Source organism: Cucurbita moschata, unplaced genomic scaffold (assembly GCF_002738365.1).
Source record: "Cucurbita moschata cultivar Rifu unplaced genomic scaffold, Cmos_1.0 Cmo_Scf00075, whole genome shotgun sequence".
Lineage (NCBI taxonomy): Eukaryota > Viridiplantae > Streptophyta > Magnoliopsida > Cucurbitales > Cucurbitaceae > Cucurbita > Cucurbita moschata.
Window position 1 is genome coordinate 547,912 of NW_019268591.1, and position 22,563 is coordinate 570,474.

Genomic DNA, 22,563 nt, shown 5'->3' on the forward strand with positions numbered 1-22,563 from the left:
TATAATTTTTATACTCATTTTTGCTATATCTTTTTCTTTTCAGGTACGTGAGGCGTCGAGTCAAGAGAGGGAGTGTTGATCGATGTGGGTTGTCACAGAGGAAGCGTGTCTCGGGGCGTCAGTCTAGTTTTACTGATTAGTACACTTTGTCTTTCATGTTTCTCTTTTTGTTTTTACCTAGACACATATGTCCTTTTAGTAATGAAACGTTTTTCTTACGAAATAAATGAAATACTTTTGAAATAATGTTTTCCTTGAATTTCTCGCTTACACACTACATGTCAGTCATCGTTAGTCACGACTTGAGGTTGTTTATTTTGGGTTGTTACAAATGGTATTAGAGCCAGACATCGGACAATGTGCCAGCCTTCTCACTGTTCCCCAAAGGGGGGTAGACACGAGTCGGTGTGCCAGTAAGGACGCTGGGCCCCAAAGGGGGGTGGATTTTGGGGCGGTCCCACATCGATTGGAGGAAGAAAAGAGTGCCAGCGAGGACGCTGGGCCCCGAAGGGGGGTGGATTGTGATGTCCCACATTGGTTGGGGAGGAGAATAAACCACCATTTATAAGGGTGTGGAAACCTTCCCCTAGAAGATGCGTTTTAAAGCCTTGAGGGAAAGCCCGAAAGGGAGAGCCCAAAGAGGACGATATTTGCTAGCGGTGGATCTGGGTCCTTACAAAGGCATAAGGCAATTTGTAACCGCACCGTATACCCCTCAACAAAATGGTGTGGCCAAGAGAAAGAACTAGACCATTCTCGACATGGTTCGATTAATGCTCAAGAGCAAAAGGATATCAAAGGAATTTTGGGCAGAAGCTGTGCAATGCGCCATCTACGTACAAAATCGATGTCCACATGCGAAGTTAGATGATCAAACACCACAAGAGGCTTGGAGCGGACAAAATCCAACAATCTCTCATCTTAAAGTGTTCGGTAGTGTGGCTTATCCTCACGTACCGAATCAACGAAGAACGAAGCTCGAAGACAAAAGCAAAAGGTATATTTTTATTGGATATGATGAGAAGACAAAAGAATACAAGCTACTTGAGTCGTGATGTGCGAGTAAATGAAGCAAGTGAATGAGACTGGAACAATTCAACGGAAGTCAATATCGAAGTTGGAGAATCATCAGTCGTTGCACCAACAAGTGCACCAAAAGACTCAGAAATTTCCAATGATGAAGATGAACCACGACAACCCAAAATGCGAAGTTTGCGAGACTTGTATGACTCAACAAATGAGGTACACCTTGTATGTTTTCTGGCAGATGCTGAAAATATCAGCTTTGAAGAGGCGGTGCAAGACAAGAAGTGGCAAACTGCCATGGATGAGGAGATTAAAGCGATTCATTGCAACAATACATGGGAGGTGGTAGAATTACTGGAAGGAAGTCCGCCCATAGGTGTGAAGTTGGTATTCAAGAAAAAGATGAATGCTCAAGGCAAGATAGAGCGGTACAAGGCGCGACTTGTTGCGAAGGGGTACAAGCAAAAGGCGGGAATCGACTATGACAAAATGTTTGCTCCCGTCGCCAGAATGGAGACAATCCGATTGCCCATTTCCCAAGCAGCTCAATTCCAATGGCCGATTTTTCAAATGGATGTCAAGTTGGCATTCTTGAATGGTGTGCTTGAAGAAGAAGTCTACCTCGAACAACCACCCGGGTACATGAAAATTGGAGAAGAGAAGAAGGTACGAGAATTGAAGAAAACACTAAAATTGAAGAAGGCACACGGGTTGAAACAAGCACCACGAGCATGGAATACTCGTATCGATACATACTTCAAGGAGAAGGGGTACAAACAATGTCCCCACGAGCATGCACTTTACACAAAGAAGAGTGAAGGTAATGTGATACTTGTTGCTCTTTATGTCGATGACCTCATTTTTTCAAGCAACAATGATGAAATGATAGAAGAGTTCAAAAACACAATGACACGAGAATTTGAGATGACAGACTTGGGCTTGTTGAAGTTTTTCCTTGGTTTGGAGGTTAAGCAAGGAGAGACGGGTATCTTTATATCACAGGAGAAATATGCAAAGGAGATTTTGAAGAAGTACAAGATGTAAGGAGAACGAGTAGAACTTTGAGCTCCGTTGATCAAATATACAAAACTCTCAAAGTACGATGAAGGAGAACGAGTAGATGCAAATAGGCACTGGAGCCTAGTAGGAAGCCTTCGCTATCTTACATGCATAAGGCCAAATCTTTCATTAAGTGTCGGGATTATGAGCCGGTTCATGGAGGAGCCAATTTATTCACATTGGAAGGCGTTGAAGCGAGTCCTACGGTACATCCAAGGAACGGTTCACTTGGGTTATTCTACTCGAAAACAAAAGATTACAAATTAGTTGGTTACTCTGACAGTGATTGGTGCGGAGACATAGATGATAAAAAAAGTACATCGGGTTATGTATTCTTCATGGGCAACACACATTTACTTGGCTTTCAAAGAAACAACCGATCGTGACACTCTCGACGTGTGAAGCTGAGTATGTAGCAGCGTCTTGGTGTGTGTGTCATGCAATATGACTTAGAAATTTGTTGAGCAAGATGGAGCTAAAGCAACGAGGTGCAATCGTGATTCAAGTTGACAACAAATCAACAATTGAGTTGGCAAAGAACCTAGTGAACCATGAAAGAAGCAAACACATTGACGTTCGATTTTCCTTTTCCGAGATCATGTGAAGGAAGGAAGCGTGGAATTGCAGCATGGGGCAAATCAGGATCAAGTTTCGGACATCTTTACAAAACCGCTACCGAAAGTACTTTTCGATAAATACAAGAAGATGATTGGCATGACAAATGGTAGGAGCATTTAAGTTCATGAGGGAGTTTTGTTGAAATAAACTTAAAAATGCTAAACGTTAACTTTAGTTAATTTGTTAGGAAAGTTAATTTGAAGAGTCAGGTGAAAGAAAAGGCCCAAAGCCTTTGTAGGAATGATGAGTAGGTTGATGAGTGCTCTCTCATACCTATTATTAGAGTCAGAAAACTTATAAATACTTAATTCTTCTATTGTGAAGTCATGGAGCAAAAAGAGAGAAGAGATAAAAGAAATACAGACCAATAGAAAAGGCTTTTTGATAAGATCAGTGTCCTTCGTCTCTTTGTCTCTCCTTTTTCGACATCTCCTTCACAAATACGTGAGTAGTATTTTCACAAAGTGGTACCGGAGCATTCTACCGTTAGTCTGTGTGAGATTTACTTCACAAATTAGTGAGCTTATTTTAATAATTTTAGCCCTTGCAGGTGTAGGCATGATTTTGGTGAACGGTCATACACCCTCATACTAACCTAATATGGAATGGTAGCATGTAAAAGGGGTTTGATATGGGCATGCAACCATCGACAACACGTCCTGGACAAGCAAGACCGGGATATCTGTCATGCGGCCATTGACAATACGCCTTGGACATGCATGACCGTGACATACTCCCCCACTCAATTGGTTGACATCCCTGTCAACCGACCCAAACAAGCAAGACAAGGACATCTGTCATGTGGCCATAAGCAACATGCTTTGGACAAGCATGATCGTGACATCCTCCCCCACTCAATTGGTTGACGTCTCTGTCAACCGACTCGTTGCAACTCTGTGTTGTAGGCTGAGATTGACTTTTAGGTCTCTTCGGTGTGTTTCCAGTTGATTTCAGTGTTGCAGAGTCTTGTAAATTATGTAAGGAGCTGTTGAAAACTGCTTCTTGGTTCGTTGGCTCTTGGCGTCTCCTCCGTTGAAGTTTCTCCTACATCTTTTGCTTCAAGATTCTTCTTCTTTGTGTGAGGTCGTGTCACCTATCTGTGCTTGACGTCTTTTACTTTGAAAGAGTAGCGTTTCATGTTACTGACATGGACAACAGGGCTAGTCCGCATCCATGGGAGCAAATGGATCCTATACGACACCTTTCCGATCTTGTGAATAACTTCGACTGGTCCATAGTATTTTCTCACTAGTCTTCGACTCTTGTTGTTTTGATCTCGAAGTTGATCTGACCTCAACTTGATCAAAACTCTCTCTCCTTCTTGAAAATGTCGTGGTCGACGCTTTCACTGACCCTTCTCTTTCTCTTTCTTGATGGTACTTCTACGTGACCATGTGTTGTTTTTGAGGTTGGTCTCTATCTCCCTCCCTTAGTGGCAGTGTTGGCTAGGTGTCTCTCTCTAGCCCTTGGATGATCACTAATAGTGGTATTTGAGGGCTTGATGGCCCCAACTGTTAGTAAGTCATTTAGCAGCTCGTAGAAATCAGCTAGCTCAGGTTCAGACGTATGATATTCGTTCGTGGCAGGTGATTCTGCTCCTGATATGGCATCAACCTTGTTATTTATATTCCTAACTGGAGATAAATACTTTGTTCGACTTCCTTGTCTCATGTCTGGATGTTTTTTAGTTGACCGTGAGACTTTTGTTGAAGTTGGCTTGCTTGAGCTTCCCTCTTCTGATACGGTAATGGCAGCGAGTGTAAGTTCATCACAGCTTAGATCCTGCCTCAACTATAGTGCTGACATCTTTTTCACCATTTCTGGCTGACGGGTGTTTGTCTGGATATTCATCGAGTTTGACCTTGTTATTACTGGACTTTTTGCTTGGGGCATGAGGATGACTTTGTGTTCTAGTAGGAAGTCCATCCCTAACACGATGTCGAAGTCATCCATCTTGACTATCACAAAGTCGGTTCGTCCCATCCAAGTCCCAGTTTGATAGGAGTTCTGTTCGCAACTCCTAATACGAGTAAGGCTGCTAAATTGACGGCCTTTATCTTCCTTACATCTCGATGCCAAAGGATATTCAAACGTTTTGCTTCGGTCTCCGTCATGAAGTTGTGGGTGGCTCCAGAGTTGACAATAGTGTTTCTGGCTGCTTTATGATTTACCCAAATCTCGACATACATAAGACCGCATTCCACTGGCTTTTCTATCTCTTCCACTCTCTTCTGAACAACGGACAAGTTGATAAGATAAGGAATCTATACAAGGGGAATAAGATTCAGATTACCTTGTTGATCGAATATCTCAGGCAAGAACACTTGATTGAGATTCGAATCACTCCACAAGCAAGATTGATCATGCCTAGCTTAAATGATTCTTGTTGATCAAATATCTCAAACACTTGTTTGAGATTCGAATCATTCCACAAGCAAGATTGATCATGTCAAGCTTGAATGATTCTACATGCAACCTAAACTACATAGGATTGCAAAGAAACTTAGCCATTGGCTAAAGAAGAGCACAAATGCTTCTTTTACTATATTTTCCAAGTCTACCTTACAAATACAACTTATATAGCCTCAAAATGAAACTATTAAAGGCATTCCAAAAGTTGTAACATTCATACTTAATGACCATAATTAGCCATTATGTAAATGTAACCCAAAGTAAATAAAATGTCTTAAAATACAATAACTCTAAATTACTCCAAATTGTAACCCACCCAAAATTTATAACCATCAAACTTCATTCTTCTTCAATGTGACATGAATTGCAATCTCTTTTGATAATTTTGATAACATTTTCTTCACATCTTCATTGAAGTATATTGTATGAATGATGTCTCTTGGTTCATATCATTCTCCACTTCTTCAAGAGGATTCGTCCTCGAATCTATTTGTGAAACTTTGTTGCAAAACATAAGATATGAAAATACAAAGGTCCTCACAACAATCTCTCATGTGTATACAACACTCAAGGATTTTTTTTAGGCCACTATGTTTGCACTCATTTACACAAATGAAGCTCTCAATCTCACCTCTCAAAATTTTGAATAGAGCAAAGATTGAATTTTGAACTCTGGGTCGATTAAAATCTAAAAAGATGAAGGTAAATAAAAATCAAATTGAAAAAAAATGCAAAGGAAACATATATCCGATCTTGAGCCTGAAGCTCTGATACCAAATGATATATGGAAATCACTACAAGGGGAGTAAGACTCGGATTACCTTATCGATCGAATATCTCAAGGCAAGAACATTGTTTGAGATTCGAATCACTTCACAAGCAAGATCGATCATGTCTAGCTTGAATGATTCTTGTTGATCAAATATCTCAACGCAAGAACACTTGATTGAGATTCGAATCACTCCACAAGCAAGATTGATCATGTCGAGCTTGAATGATTCTACATGCAACCTAAACTACATAGAATTGCAAAGAAACTTAGCCATTGGCTAAAGAAGAGCACAAATGCTTTTTTTTTACTATATTTTCCAAGTCTACCTTACAAATCCAACATACATGGCTTTATATAGCCTCAAAATAAAACTATTAAAGGAATTCCAAAAGTTGTAACATTCATATTTAATGGCCATAATTAACCATTATGTAATTGTAACTTAATGTAAATAAAAACCTCTTAAATACATTAATGAAATACAATAACTCTAAATTGTAATCCACCCAAAATTTATAGCATGAAACTTCATTCTTCTTCAATGTAGCATGAATTGAAATATCTTTTGATAATTTCAACAATATTTTCTTCACATCTTCATTGAAGCATATTGTATGATTGATGTCTCTTGGTTCATATCACAAGTACTTTAGTGCCCCAACACGGGAATATCCAATAGTCCTATCTAACGGCGTTTCTGTTTCTACTGTTTCGTACTCAGCTTTTGAATTAGCTCGAAGTTTTGCTTGGAAGGCACATAATGCTGCCTTCTCTGGGCATTCAGATACTTGGTGAGCCCCCTTACATATGAAGCAAGAAGGGGGGTCGTGACTTTGACTCTGACTAATCTGTTTGTATGGTCTCCGCCAAGGAGCCCTACCTCTCTGTTGGGAGGATTCATATTCCTCCTCCTCGTCTTCGGAGCTATCACTATCCCCACCTCTAGGGGAGTTTGGTCGATAATTCTCATTTTTACCACTTGTGGATGCTCGATTCTGCCCCATCTCTGAGGTTTCATTGCTATCAAGATCAAATAATCGTTCAGCAACAGCATAGGTTGTAGAAAGGGATTGAACACTTTGTTGGTAGAGTTTGGTTTTCACCCACGGCTTCAGCCCCATAATAAAATTGAAGATATTGTCTGTCTCGGACATATCACGAATATCTAACATAAGCCCAGAAAACTGCCTAACATAGTCTCGGATACTACCCGTATGCCTCAGCTCTTTTAGTTTTCTCCTGGCTATTATCTCGATATTTTCTAGGAGAAACTGAGAGCGAAATTCTTGTTTCAAGTTATCCCAAGTGTCCACAATACGTCGACCATCTTGAATGGTCCATGTACTTGGACCTCTACCATAACTTTGCATCGTCGGCTAGGTGCACTGTCGCCAACGTTACCTTCACTTCCTCTGCCACGGTATTTGTGGCTCGGAAGTATGTTCAAGGTCGAAGATAAAGTTCTCTAGAGCCTTGGCATCTCGAACCCCACAGAAGGGTTTGGGCTCTGGAACCTTTATCTTGTTAAATCGTGCCACCCCCAGTTGGGGTTTGGTCCCTCACCGCTCTCATAGTGAGGTTTAGTTTGGTGTCTAGATCCGCCACTTCGACCCTGACCATTCAAAGGGATTCTCTAAATAAAGTCTTCAAACAATTCTGAGACCATCAGGACAATTGCCAGTTGAGCATTGTCTAAGCCCTCGGTGCATTCCTCCGTCCGAACAACAAAGCTCGTCGAACAATCCCCTCGTTCAAAAATACTAGCTCTTGTGGCCTTGCCTTCTAGGGCCTCGACCCTAGTCATTAATTCAAGGATAGGCATTGTTTCAAGGTGGCGTGCCATCTCGTTGAACCTGTCGGCTTTAGTGGACATCTCTTTCATGCGAGATTCCAAAAGCCCCATTCTATCGGGAATTTCACTCATGCAGAGTAACTGTTCTTTGATTTTAGCTAATCGATCAGCTTGGGACTTGCCCAGTTGTTTCTTGGCGGGCATGTCTGCGTAATACTTTCCAAGGAGCCGAACTTGGCTCTGATATCACTTGTCACAATTGCACTTTGATGGCAGCGAACTTGTGATTGTGCGGCACTCACTTCCCAGCAATGAGTGAGTTAAGTCTATTCGTTCTTGCGTCGCCTACAGCCAAACGACGTATGCTCGAGCCTCTGTCCCCAGTTCAAGAAGAAAGTTTTTAGAAAACGGGGGCAGAGAGATTTTGAAAGCGAGTTTTGAAAGCAAAGAAATGGTATTATATGAGAATGTAAGCAAAAAGGCAACAACAACGGCTTACTGCATATAACTATCGGGTAGGAAGAAGTTGACAACTGGTCATATCCCCCTATAGTACATTTTGGGGCATTTTAGCCCTTGCTGATCTACACCCTCATACTAACCCAATATGGAATGGTAAAGACATATCTAGGATGAAAGCATGTAAAAAGGGTTTGGAACGGGCATGCAACCATGGACAACACGTCCTGGACATGCATGACCGTGACACTTAGCACATTTACATAGTCCCAATAATGATGAATCTCATCTCCGGTATCTTGGTATAAGGTGCGATTTCATCGCATCTCATAGGACAGTATGACATCGTGTGAACACATGTGTGTAAGGTTAATTGGTGACCCTTCCACGAGAAAAACCATACAATCAACATTTGGGAGATTGACCTTGTGTGCCGGCCAACTACTTAGTCTACCCATGTAATCTCTCACCACTCTCAAGGCAGGTTTATAGTACGACAAGCTTGTTCAAGGAACCCTTGACTGTTTCCACACACGATAGTGGCACCTAGTTGTCTTGTCGCGCTACACTATTCAAACCTAGGCCTGGCTCGACGATACATGTTCTATTACCACTTGGGTGGTAGAGCTCTCCTAGCACTAACGGCATATTGGAGTCAATAGGATGTGGAGATTCTGGATACCGTCATACTGCTATGATGCTCCGATGAATCTGAGGAATCATATCTTTGATGAGTGTAGATTTCTTCTCTCAGATTCTATCGATTTTCTCTTTAGCAACATGATTAAAACACCCCCAGACCTGAATTTATGGAAGAATTACATTTGAATCATGTTTTCTGTTTAAACAAAGTCCAAATGCATGGTTTATGAATCCGTAGACTTTGAAAAAAACTTGTAACACTAAATATTATTTGAATCTGGAGACAAATATTAAGTCTCACACATAAATAAACAAAAACAAAACAAACAGACACTGTCCAGTTACAACTAATGATGAACATTCATTGTTGAACTTGGCTCAAACACTATAATTTCTTTCAACCTAATCCCAAAGGATCAAAAAAATCATATGTACAAAAAAATAAGAAGAAAAACAAAAAAAGCTCCTGAAAATCTCCCATTTTCAATGGCAGATTGTTGTCCCTTCCAATTGAGGACCCCTTAACAGATTGCTGGGTCGTCAACGACGTCGTCGTAGTCATCGTCAGCTCAAGCTTTTATCTATAAACCATACATCTGCTACAGGTATTCAAAACTGTCTTCCAGTATCATTTAGACCTACATGATTGGTCGGATCAATGTAAGCAATGTGTGATATGCATGAAAGTAATGGCTAAGACGAAGATGATTGGCATAAGAGCATGGCTGGAGTGTTGGCCTGAACTTGCCAAGGGAATTTCACTCGGAAGTGAACATTCTTCGCCGTTGAAAATAACCTTATTCGGGAAACCGTCACCGAGTAGTATGTCGAAGTCGTGAATGCCCTTCTTGTTGAAAGAAATCACAGATTGCTGCTTCCCTGGAATTCTTGGGTCGGCTTCAGGATGAGTCCCATTGACCTCCCCCATCAAGTATGTTAAACCAGGCAAGCCTTGAAGGAAGATGGTGTTCTTGAGGTTGGGAAGCAGGGTGCCATTGAAGGAATAAACGTTTTCATAGCCACGGCCGGCCTTGTCCAACCGAACGGCAGTGAACCAATCCGCAAATGGGTAATCTTCCCAGTTGAAAAGTGTTAGTCTTGCAGTCCATCCACCGGCATAATCTGAGTTAATATGCCAATTCAAGCTAACACCACAGTTATCAGGACAAGGCAACTTTTTAGGATTTGGGTAGCGCTTGATTCTAGCCCAAGCTCTTGCCTTGGCTGTCCTGTTATGAAATGGCACCAAAAGAGCTTCTGGAGGTAGCATCATTGCCTTTGCATTTGGATTGCAAGTATCAGTATCAATGTCTTCACACCCACATGCACAAGTATTGCAAGGAATCACAGAGTCATTATAATATGCTGAAAATGAAACACAGCATTTTGATTGTTTCATCTTTGGCCTTGTAATGTTGCACACAACTTGCCAACTTGCAACTGCTGTACTTGTTGATTGAAGCCCACTCGGGTCTGGAAACTCGGTCGGATCGACTCGGAGCGGTGGCCCGCATACGTATTTCGGGTTGAGAATGCCGGTGATCTTCCATTTTTGTGGTGGAGTAAGAGCTGTTCTGTTCATGTCTGGTGGAAGCTTAAAGACATGTAGTTGAAAAATAGACCTGGCTTTGCTTTCATCCATCATTGTTGGTAACAAACTTCCATTCCTACAACAATATGGCAACTTTCCGATCTTGTCATCGTCCTTTCGTTCCACCGGGAGATCTGCGATCACTGGCCTCTTATCACAACTCATGACTCCGGTGAAGTCGAAATCTTGATAGAATTGGCCTGTTGGACCGTAAATGCATTGAGAGATATCTCTTGTATAAGTATATGCTCCTCTCATGCTATGAATGAACTCTCCTCTCATCCATTCCCATGTTAAGTTCCAGTGATCCAGACGGCCCAAGGGATTGTTGTTGTCAATTGTAACTTGAGCAAGATAGTTATTTCCATAAGCTTGCATTACATCATAGGTTAGTGAGAGATCTCCATCTTGGCGAGGAAAAAATTTGGTTTTCTCTGGTGCTTTCACCTTGAATTTTGGATCCTTTGTGCAGCATATATGCATTGTTCTTTTTCCTATGTATCAGTCATTCAAACACACAACTAAATTGTTACAGCTTACCAATACAAAAATAGGACAATAAGTAAAGAACGATCATGTTTATAAATAAGGAATACATCTCCATTGATTACGAGGCTTTTGGGGAAGCCCAAAGCAAAAGTGGGACAACATCATACCATTGTAGAGTCTTTTATTCCCAAGCCATTGATTACGAGGCTTTTGGGGAAGCCCAAAGCAAAAGCGGGACAACATCATACCATTGTAGAGTCTTTTATTCCCGAGAGGTATTAGGTATTAGAGTCATGCCCTTAATTTAGCCATGACAATAGAATCCTCAAATGTTGAACAAAAAAAAAGTTGGGACTCCGGTGTCAAACTAATGTATTTTGTTCAAGGGCTCCTAAGAAGGAGTCGAGCCTCGATTAAGGGGAGACTATTCGAGGGCTCCATGAGCCTCGGGGAGGATCTATGTTGTACTTTGTTCGAAACCATAAGAGGTAATGATAATCCTAACATTCCTTCTCTACCCTAAGGTTAGAAGTAGAAAAGTTAATAAGGAAAGTGGAAAGAATACCGCGACGGCGAGGCGCAGGGCACTTGTACCCATCGTTAACAAGGTTAATGGTCTTAGGCATTGGAAAACCAGGAGGCTTGATGCCGAACATCGTTCCGACCAGCTCCACGTTCACCTGAATCTCATCCATATTGCCGGCGGTTTCAATCGACGTTTTCAGATCCGTTATTGGGTAACCAGCCAAGGTGGTTCCATTCCCAACCATCACAGGGAAATCCGACCCGTCTATCACCACGGCGCCGTTGACTGACACCAGGATCTCGTGGTTTTGAAAGCCGATGAACATCTTCCATGCCTTCAGCTCCGTCGATCCGGCGTTTAGAATCATCGCCTCCGACCTGAAAGCCCATGGCTGAGCCGTCACGTTTTTCAGTCGGGGAAACACCTTCTCACGCGAAACGAAAGTGTACGACAAGAATATGCCATTGCAGTTGTTCTGCTCCGGCGGTGGTGTTGCCCCCTTCGCGTCGGCTTCGCCGGCACCAGCACCGCCACCGCCACCGCCACCTCCACCGCCGACGGTACCGGCGCCGTCGCCGATGATGTAGTCTTGTCCGAAACAGATAGAAAAATGGGAAAAAAGAAGCAGGGAAATAAGGAGGGAAAGGTGGATCAAACCTTGCATTGGAAATTGCATGCCGGAAGTATTGAGGATGATAAGCGGAGAGAAATTGAAAATGGGTTCGGTGTGTGTATTTTCGTTTTGGTATAAAAGATAGTGAAGGAAGGCGGGAAGCGGCGCCGCGCAGTGACGCGGCGGTGCAGGGGGGAAAATGAGTGGAGGAAAGTCGGAAATGGAAAGGGATTGTTAGGAAAGAGAGGAGGAGAAAGAAGAAGAAGAAGAAGAAGAAGAAGAGAGAGTCAGGTTCATTTTCTGCCTCTGGTGTTACCGCCATTTTCGCCCCCTCCACAAACTGACTCTGCTTCCTTCGCTTCCTTTTCTCAAGCATTTTCTTAACCTATTAATTAAAAAAAAAAAAAAAAAAGTCTATTAACTTAAAAGATTAAATTGTAATTTTTTTTTATAATTTTGTGCTTAATAAATGTTTATATAAAAAGTTAATAAACTTATTCATAAATTCCTATAAATAATTCAAATAGCTGAAAGCTCTATAATAAAATGCAAAATTTGAAGTTTAGGGATCTATTAACCACTTCTAATGCTTCACGATGATTTGGTAGACTCAAACCCTACCATTCTAAGTCGTAATGTGTGAAGAATGAATCTCAATCGGCTAAGGGAGTTCATTTTCAACTAATAGTTATGTTTTTGTATAGATATGTAATGCTAAAAAAAAAATGTGGGTCAAAGTCAAAGGGGGCAAAATGAGCAGTTTACCCCTCAGCCCATTATAGGGGTCTTGAGGATTCTCTACAGTTCGATATTGTGTACGTCACCCAGAAGCCCTAAATGAGTAAAGCAAAGGGGCACGAGCACACCACCTACGGATCATCTTGTGACTATGAGCTTGATTTGATTAGTAAGGGGATGCATTTCCCAGACGAAGCTATTCTATTAGTGGTTTCAGACTCAACTACTCATGATTGGCAAATGTTCTTGGTTCTAAAAAAGAAGATAAGTTCGAAGGAACTTGAAGGAAAACCTACAAAAGAGAAAAGTGTGAGAAAGAAGGTTGAGAGAAAGCTTGAGAGAGAAAAGTGAATCGCCGGAGTCATCGTCGGAGAATCACCAACGAAATTCATCCTCTGCTGACACTTACACTCTAGAGTTTCTTGTTGGAGAGAAGAAAGACTCGTGTTGTTGAGGTTCCTTCTTTCGTCAAGATCCGAGAGAAATCCGCAAAGTAAGATCTCGAACGTTACTCTTCAGATCTGAAATCTTCATTTAGGAATGGAGTATTAAAGTTTACTATCTTCACGGAAGATCCGCCATTGATTATGTGAGGAAATTGGACGAAACGTCTGTTAAGTTTTATGTCCTAAAACTCATAGTTTGTAAACAAAAACATATTTTGTTTTCAATAAAGTTATTATTGATGTTTATTCAGTAAAAATTGTTATTGAATGAAGTGAATGTTACGATCATTAATCTAAATCCAATAAAACTAAGAACACTCTGGCTATAGTATGATTACTTGAACTATACGTAGAGACATAAGAGTGGATCAAGTTTAAGTATATAGTCAAAATGATCTATAATACAAGGATAAGGCTGAGTACCTTATTTTGGGGAGACTATAGATGCGGCCCACTTTTGTATATGATATAAACAATGTGATCAATAAATTGTACGTGTGGAGACATGTGAGTGGGGGTGTCCTATGCAATGAGTATTGCATAAGATCGGACCATGAAGAAAACCACTCTCACTTTATAATGTTGTTTACTGTTGAGACTGATTTTTTCATTCGATGACCTAGGTAACTCGATCTTAATCCTGAGCTAACTATGAACTCCTGTTTATTTGAAATTATCCTTAGATTTGCATGGGTGAGAGTGGCTCGAGTTTGCCAACTCAATAAACCTCCCATTTCAAGGGTAAGACTGGGTGAATAGTTGGGGACATAGGGTGTAAGATGGAATGCACTCCTACCCGCTTTTAGGGATACTAGAGAGGTTGTTCTCTTAAGTACTGACTCCAAGTCTTGAACAAGGGGCTCCACCCTCTCATTAGCCTGAGAGGGATTCAGTTTGGTGGTTGAACCACAAACCAATTATTCATTAGAGGATCGGTGAGACTTAAGAAACAAGAAGTAACTTAAGGGGTAAAACGGTAAATTGATCCAGCTCTAGTTATGATGTGAAGGATCGACTTACTAATCATGGTTATATTAAATGGACAGAAATATATCTATAGTGAGGGGAGTGCAACTACTAGGCTATAGTGGAGTGTCCTAGTAGTTAACGAATGTTGGTTAACAAGGTTAATGAGTTTAGCCGGTTAATCTTGGATTGTTGGAGCTCATGATCTGTAGGTCCATTAAGTCCCCTGCTAGCTCATACCGGTCTAAACCTTAGAACAGTGTGACAAGTGAGTTCGAAGTATTTTATTTAACCACATTTTGTTTTAATTATGAATTAAATAAAAATAGAGAATTTGAGATATTTAAATAAGAATTAAATATTTTAATTATGAATAGGGATTCATAATCAATATGTGCCGAAATTGATTAGGATTAACATTTTATTTAATGTTAAATATTAATTAAATTGTTTAATTAATCATTTAATATTATTTTGATTTGAAATTAATTATTTAAATTAATGGTTGAATTAAAATTAAAAAAAATGACTTCATCTCATGGAAAAATCCACGTTTGAGTTAGGAGAATATTGAGCGTCAAATATGGTTTAACCAAACTTGCATGTTTGCCACATAATCCCACAAATTTGAGTGTCAAAATTTAGTTTAATCAAACATGTTTTTTTCTAAATAAACCCCACAAATTTTAGTGGAATTTAACTAGAATTTTGAGTGTCAAAATTTGGTTAACTTAAACTTGTATGCTTGGCACGTAATCCCAATAATTTGAGTGGAATTTTGAGTGATCTCTTTTGTATGAACATGCAAATATGACTATAAATAGAGTGATCAAGGTACATTAAAATTAGAAAAACTTTGAGAAAATCTCTCAAAACTCTCTCTTTACATATGCTAAATTCCTATCAAGTTTCGTCACTCACCGGATTCCATAATCCCGTTCTAAGGCTGGAGAATAGTAGGGAAGAAACTAGTGGTGGTTTGAAACCGGTTCGTGAGGAAAAAGGAATTTGAACTACAAAAGGTTAGTATTCAAACTCATTGAGTTTTAATGCTTTTGAACATGTGAGCTAATTTACTATAATTAATGTACTTAGAGTGCCTAAGATCCAAATTGCTTCCGCACGTGTTATAGTAACACCATCAACGTCGAGATCTGAGAATCTTTCCAAGAACGGTAAGGATGTTATGAGACCTCTTTCCGACGCTCATAACTCATCATATGATTAAGTAAAAATTAAGAAAAAAATATTGGCACGTAGATTGAAGTATGATCTAAAACTTTGTTGAAGAAGCCATTATGGTTTGGATTAAGAATTGAGAGAGAAAAATGAGAAGAACGTCGTAAAACTAATCGGAAACCTTGTTTTCTGCTAGGAGGAGAGAGATGCCAACTGCATGCCACGTGTCAACTGGCTTGAGGATTGCGTGCGCCAACAACCTCCGGCTTCCTGGAAAGATGAGGCTCCAACCTTTCATGTTGGGTTTTATGTCCTAAAACTCATAGTTTGTAAACAAAGATATATTCTATTTTCAATAAAGTTATTATTGATGTTTATTCAGTAAAAATTGTTATTGAATAAAGTGAACTTTACGATCATTAATCTAAATCCAATAAACTAAGAACACTCTGGCTATAGTATGATTACTTGAACTATATGTAGAGACATAAGAGTGGATCAAGTTCAAGTATATAGTCAAAATGATCTATAGTATAAGGATAAGGCTGAGTACCTTATTCTGGGGACACTATGGATGCGGCCCACTTTTGTATATGATATAAACAATGTGATCACTAAATTGTGCATGTGGAGACATGTGAGTGGGGGCGTCCTATGCAATGAGTATTGCATAAGATCGGACCATGAAGAAAACCACTCTCACTTTATAAAGTCGTTTACTGTTGAGACTGATTTTCTTTTCATTCGATAACCTAGGTAACTCGGTTTTAATCCTGAGCTAACCATGAACTCCTGTTTATTCGGAATTATCCTTAGATTTGCATGGGTGAGAGTGGCTCTAGTTCGCCGACTCAACAGGCCTCCCATTTCAGGGGTAAGACTGGGTGAATGGCTGGGGATGTGGGGTGCAAGACGGAATTCACTCCTACCCACTTAGGGATAGAAGAAAGGTAGTTCTCTTAAGCACTGACTCCAGGGCTTGAACAAGGGGCCCCACCCTCTCATTGGCCTGAGAGGGATTTGGTTTACTGGTTGGACCACAAACCAATTGTTCATTAGAGGATCAGTGAGACATAAGGAACAAGAAGTAACTTCAGGGGTAAAACGGTAAATTGACCCAGCTCTAGTTACGAACAACCTGTGAAGGATCGACTTACTAATCATGGTTATATCAGATGGACAGAAATATATCTATAGTGAGGGGAGTGCAACTACTAGGCTATAGTGGAGTGTCCTAGTAGTTAACGAATGTTGGTTAACCAGGTTAATGAGTTTAATCGGTTAATCTTGGATCGTTGGAGCCCATGATCTATAGGTCCATTAGGTCCCTCTGCTAGCTCATATCGGACTAAACCATAGAACAATGTGACGAGTGAGTTCGAAGTGTTCGAATTCAAATTAGGGAATATGCGTTACATATATACGATATATTTAACCGCAATTTTGTTTTATTTACGAATTAAACGAAAAGAGAGAATGTGAGATATTTAAATAAGATTTAAATATCTTAATCAATTATGTGTCGGAATTGATTGGGATTGGCATTTGAATTAATATTAAATATTAATTAAATAGTTTAATTAATCATTTAATGTTACTTTAATTTGAAATTCATTATTCAAATTAATTGTTGAATTAAAATGAAGAAAGTCAAAATGTTGACTTTCATCTAATGGAAAAATCCATGTTAGTGGAATTTTGAGGTGTCAAAATTTGGTTTAACCAAACTTGCATGTTTGCCAAATAAACCCCACAAGTTTGAGTGGAATTTTGAGTGTCAAAATTTGGTTAACTCAAACATGCATGCTTGCCACATAATCCCAAACTCTTGAGTGGAATTTTAAGTGTCAAAATTTGGTGATCTCAAGTTTGCATGAACATGCAAACTTGACTCTTTAAATAGAGTGATCATGATACTTGGAGGGGATTCTTCATCTTGATGAAAAACCTTGAGAAAAACTTCTCACAAACACTCTCTTTCACATATACAAAATCCCTCCCAAGTTTAGTCACTCACCGGATTCCACAATCCCGTTCTAAGGCCGGAGGATAGTGGAGAAGACACTAGTGGTGGTTCGAAACCGGTTCGTGAGGCAAAAGGAGTTTGAACTACAAAAGGTTAGTATTTAAACTCATTAAGTTTTAATACTTATGAACATGCTAGTGATTTACAATAATTGATGTTCTAAAAGTGCCTAAGATCCAAATTGCTTCCGCATGTGTTATATTAACACCATCAATTGGTATCAGAGCAAGTTTTAGGCACTTTATTTACATTAATTTGATCATGGTGGGTACCATTTCATGCATGAAATTTGTGGTTGCTAAAGTGGATGGTTTTGGTTTTGGCATTTTTTTTATGCTTCCATTTGATACAATTATTGTAATAAGCCTAAGGTGTATGGGCTTTAATGAATGAAGAAAGGTCTGTAATTTTTATGGAGTCATTAGAGTCCATTTTAGGTTGTAATTGATCGAAAATGAAAGAGATAAGCAAGCTGAACCGAAGAAGATGGAAGAGGCGGTTCGGGTGTCTTTTCTGTCGTTGGGGACCGATTGAACATTTTTAAGGGTTGGTTTGTCCAGTTCGTGATCCTCGGGAGCGGCTCAAGTTATTTTTAATTATTAATGTAATAATTTAGTTAATTGCTTGCTTTAAAATGCCAAAACCAACCCACTTTAGTGTGTTTGATTAATTATGCATTATGAATGTATGTTTTAATTAAATAGAAAATGTATATGCATAAAGTATGTCATATAGATTTAAAATCCCACCATAGGCTAAGCATGTATCATGCATTCCAAGTATGTTATAAGTGTTATAATGTATAGTATGCATGTCTTAGGGTTGCATGAGTGATAGATATAATTGTTATATTATTGCATGGAATGGATGATTATATAAATTGTTATATAAAGCATGTTATAGGTTATTTTCAACGTCATAAAATGAGGTAGACGTTAAAATCTATAATAAAGATAAGTGCATGCTCACTAAGGGTTAAGAACCGAGCACGATCAATTTTAACAGTTAAAAAGGGTCGATGTCTTATAAAATTGCGGTTACAAGAAAGCTCACCTGGCACGATCTTGTCTAAGGCTGAAGGTACTTAAGTTGACGGTTTACGGAACACCCACTACCTGGAGATCGGACCAGTACTTGAGCTTAGTTAGCCCAGTTTTATGAGCATGCTTAAGTGATGTAAGATTTAGAAAAATCACCTAGACTTAAGTTATATTTAATTAGCCGGAATATACTTAAGTAAAGAGTATACCCAACCATCTAAAATACTTAGTGGGAGGAAAAAGGTGTATAAGATACATCGTTTTCTCTTCACGCTCTCTGTAAAATTCACACAGTGAGATTCATGCTCGGCCTCGTGTCGCCCTAGGAGCGTCCTCCATTCGGAAGGTATTTGCATGAGTCAATAACAAGGTGAATTGAGAAAGTATTTATAGTAAGTGGGAGAAGGAAGTCAACACGTCCTATGGTCTCCACCACTAGGTTGCACCGTGAGATTCCCATGTTCCGCCTGCATGTTGCCCTAGAGCAACTACCCATTCGGAGGGTCGTAACATGGGAGTCGGAACAACGCAAACTCCAGAAATGGATAGGATTTCTTAGGTCCATTCCCAACTTTGGCTTTTTCATTCGATAGCGTTGTTGGGACCGATTTCTGAGGTCTGAAATTGGTGGGTCACACTTGCGAAGAATTACTAAGAGTTAGTATATTCTTGACCAAAATAGCGATAACTAAAACACTATAGGAACAAGAGTTATTCTGGAATTAGTGTTTAAGTCAAGAATGTCTTGGTTTAGTGAATGAGTGATTGACTGCCCCTCGGTAGCAGTTGCTCTAACTCACTAAAGTATCGTTGCAAATTAATAATGATTTGGGTGCATTATTATATTTGCTAAAACTTATTGGATTAAACAGGATTAAGTCAAATCACTAATAGAATTTTCTTTATATCACAGCATGACAAACTCAATAGTACAATTACTCGCTTCTGAGAAATTAAACGGCGACAACTACACAACTTGGAAATCAAACCTAAACACAATACTGGTCATTGATGATTTAAAGTTTGTTTTAACTGAGGAGTGTCCTCCAAACCCAAACTCAAATGCAAACCGAACAGCTCGGGATGCATATGACAGATGGATAAAGGCAAATGACAAAGCCCGAGTGTACATTCTAGCCAGCATATCTGATGTTTTGGCTAAGAAACACGATGTTATGGGTACTGCTAAAGAGATTATGGAATCTCTAAAAGGGATGTTTGGACAACCGTCCTTCTCCCTTAGACATGAAGCCATAAAATACATTTACAACTGCCGTATGAAAGAAGGGACCTCAGTTAGAGAACATGTCCTGGACATGATGGTCCACTTCAATGTGGCAGAAGAAAATGAAGCTGTCATTGATGAGAAGAGTCAAGTCAGTTTTATCATGATGTCTCTTCCGAAGAGCTTCTTCCAGTTCCGCACCAATGTGGTTATGAACAAAATAGAATATAACTTGACTGCTCTTCTCAATGAGCTACAGACTTATCAGTCCCTCCTAACAAACAAGGGACAAACAGGAGAAGCAAATGTTGCCATCTCCAAGAAATTACTACGAGGATCGTCCTCCCAAAATAAGTCTGGACCTTTAACTTCTAAAAGTGTTTTGATGAAGAAGAAGGGAAAAGGGAAAAATAAGATTCCTACTAACCGCAAGAACAAGGTTCAAAAAGCAGATAAAGGAAAATGTTTCCATTGCAACGAAAACGGGCACTGGAAGAGAAATTGCCCAAAATACCTTGCAGAGAAGAAAGCCGAAAAGACACAACAAGGTAAATATGATTTACTCGTTGTAGAAATGTGTTTAGTAGAGTATGACAACTCAACTTGGATACTAGATTCAGGGGCGACTAATCATATTTGTTCTTTTTACCAGGAAACTAGCTCCTGGAGAATGCTTGCGGACGGCGAGATAACACTCAGGGTTGGAACAGGAGAGGTTGTCTCAGCAAGATCAGTGGGAAATTTAAAGTTGTTTTTTGGAGATAGATTCATTATATTAGATAATGTACTTTTTGTTCCAGGAATGAAAAGAAATCTAATATCCATCTCTTGTTTATTAGAACAGTTGTATAAAGTATCTTTTGAAATTAATGAAGTGTTCATTTGCAAAAGAGGTATTCATATTTGTTCTGCAAAACTAGAAAACAACTTATATATGTTAAAACCGAGCAAAACAAAAGCTATTTTAAATACTGAGATGTTTAAAACAGCTGAAACTCAAAATAAACGACAAAAGATTTCTCCTAATATCTTTCTTTGGCATTTAAGACTAGGCCACATTAATCTCAATAGGATTGAGAGATTGGTTAAAAGGGGACTTCTAAATAAGTTAGAAGACAATTCTTTACCTCCATGTGAGTCTTGTCTTGAGGGTAAAATGACTAAACGATCATTTTGCGAAAAAGGTTATAGAGCCAAAGAAACCTTAGAACTCGTGCATACAGATCTCTGTGGTCCAATGAATGTCAAAGCACGAGGAGGGTATGAATATTTCATCAGTTTTATTGATGATTATTCAAGGTATGGCTATCTTTACCTAATGCATCACAAGTCCGAAGCTCTTGAAAAATTCAGAGAGTATAAGACTGAGGTTCAGAATCTATTAGGTAAAACTATTAAAACACTTCGATCAGATCGAGGAGGAGAGTACATGGATTTAAGATTTCAGGACTATATGATAGAACATGGAATAAGGTCTCAACTCTCAGCCCCTGGTATGCCTCAACAAAATGGTGTATCAGAAAGGAGAAATAGAACTCTATTAGACATGGTTCGGTCTATGATGAGTTTCGCTCAATTACCCGATCCATTTTGGGGATATGCAGTGGAGACTGCTACATACATTTTGAACATGGTTCCTACTAAGAGTGTTTTAGAAACACCTTATGAGTTATGGAAAGGGCGTAAAGGTAGTTTACGTCACTTCAGAATTTGGGGATGTCCAGCACATGTGTTGTTGCAAAATCCCAAGAAATTAGAACGTCGTTCAAAATTATGTCTATTCGTAGGATACCCCAAAGAGACGAAAGGTGGTTTGTTTTATGATCCTCAAGAAAATAGAGTGTTTGTATCAACGAACGCTACATTCTTAGAGGAAGACCACGTAAGAAATCATCAACCTCGTAGCAAACTAGTATTAAGTGAGATTTCTAAAGAAGCTACTGATAAAACAACAAGAGTTGTTGATCAAGCTGGTCCTTCAACCAGAGTTGTTGATGGAGCTGACACTTCTGGTCAATCACATCCTTCTCAAGAGTTGAGAATGCCTCGACGTAGTGGGAGGGTTATAACTCAACCCGATCGTTACTTGGGTTTGGCAGAAACTCAAGTCATCATACCTGATGATGGCGTTGAGGATCCATTGACCTATAAACAGGCAATGAATGATGAGGATAGAGATCAGTGGATTAAAGCCATGAATCTTGAAATGGAGTCAATGTACTTCAATTCAGTCTGGGAACTTGTAGATCAACCGGATGGGGTAAAACCTATTGGTTGCAAATGGATCTATAAGAGGAAACGAGACCAAACCGGTAAGGTACAGACCTTTAAAGCACGACTAGTAGCAAAGGGTTATACCCAAAGAGAGGGGGTGGACTATGAAGAAACCTTCTCTCCTGTTGCTATGCTTAAATCAATAAGAATACTCTTGTCTATTGCCACATTTTATGATTATGAAATTTGGCAAATGGATGTTAAGACAGCTTTTCTAAACGGCAATCTTGAAGAGAGTATCGATATGGCTCAACCAGAGGGGTTCATTGAACAGGATCACGAGCAAAGGGTTTGCAAGCTTAAAAGATCCATTTATGGGTTGAAGCAAGCATCTCGATCCTGGAATATAAAGTTTGATACTGCGATCAAATCTTATGGCTTTAAACAGAATGTTGACGAACCTTGTGTTTATAAAAGGATAGTCAACTCTACAGTAGCTTTCCTGGTGTTGTACGTTGACGATATCCTACTCATTGGAAATGATGTGAGAATTCTGACTGACATTAAGCATTGGCTGGCGACACAATTCCAAATGAAAAATTTGGGAGAGGCTCAGTTTGTTCTTGGAATCCAAATTATTCGGAATCGCAAGAACAAAACACTAGCATTGTCTCAAGCATCGTACATCGACAAAATGTTGATTCGATATAAGATGCAGGACTCCAAGAAA

At 39.5% G+C, this 22,563-nt stretch overlaps 1 protein-coding gene and 1 long non-coding RNA gene across 2 annotated transcripts in view; one reads left to right on the forward strand and one right to left on the reverse strand.

Annotated features, from left to right (window-relative positions):
• LOC111438449 overlaps positions 1-22,563 on the forward strand; it is a 42,403-nt gene that overhangs the window by 1,928 nt on the left and 17,912 nt on the right. The gene's annotated exons all lie outside the window — the stretch shown is intronic.
• LOC111438448 (COBRA-like protein 10) lies at positions 9,028-12,350 on the reverse strand. The gene is made up of 2 exons (XM_023076355.1): positions 11,426-12,350; positions 9,028-10,865 (listed from the first exon to the last, which is right to left on the reverse strand). The coding sequence occupies exons 1-2, from the start codon at positions 12,060-12,062 to the stop codon at positions 9,436-9,438; spliced, it is 2,067 nt and encodes a 688-aa protein (XP_022932123.1). The 5' UTR covers positions 12,063-12,350; the 3' UTR covers positions 9,028-9,435.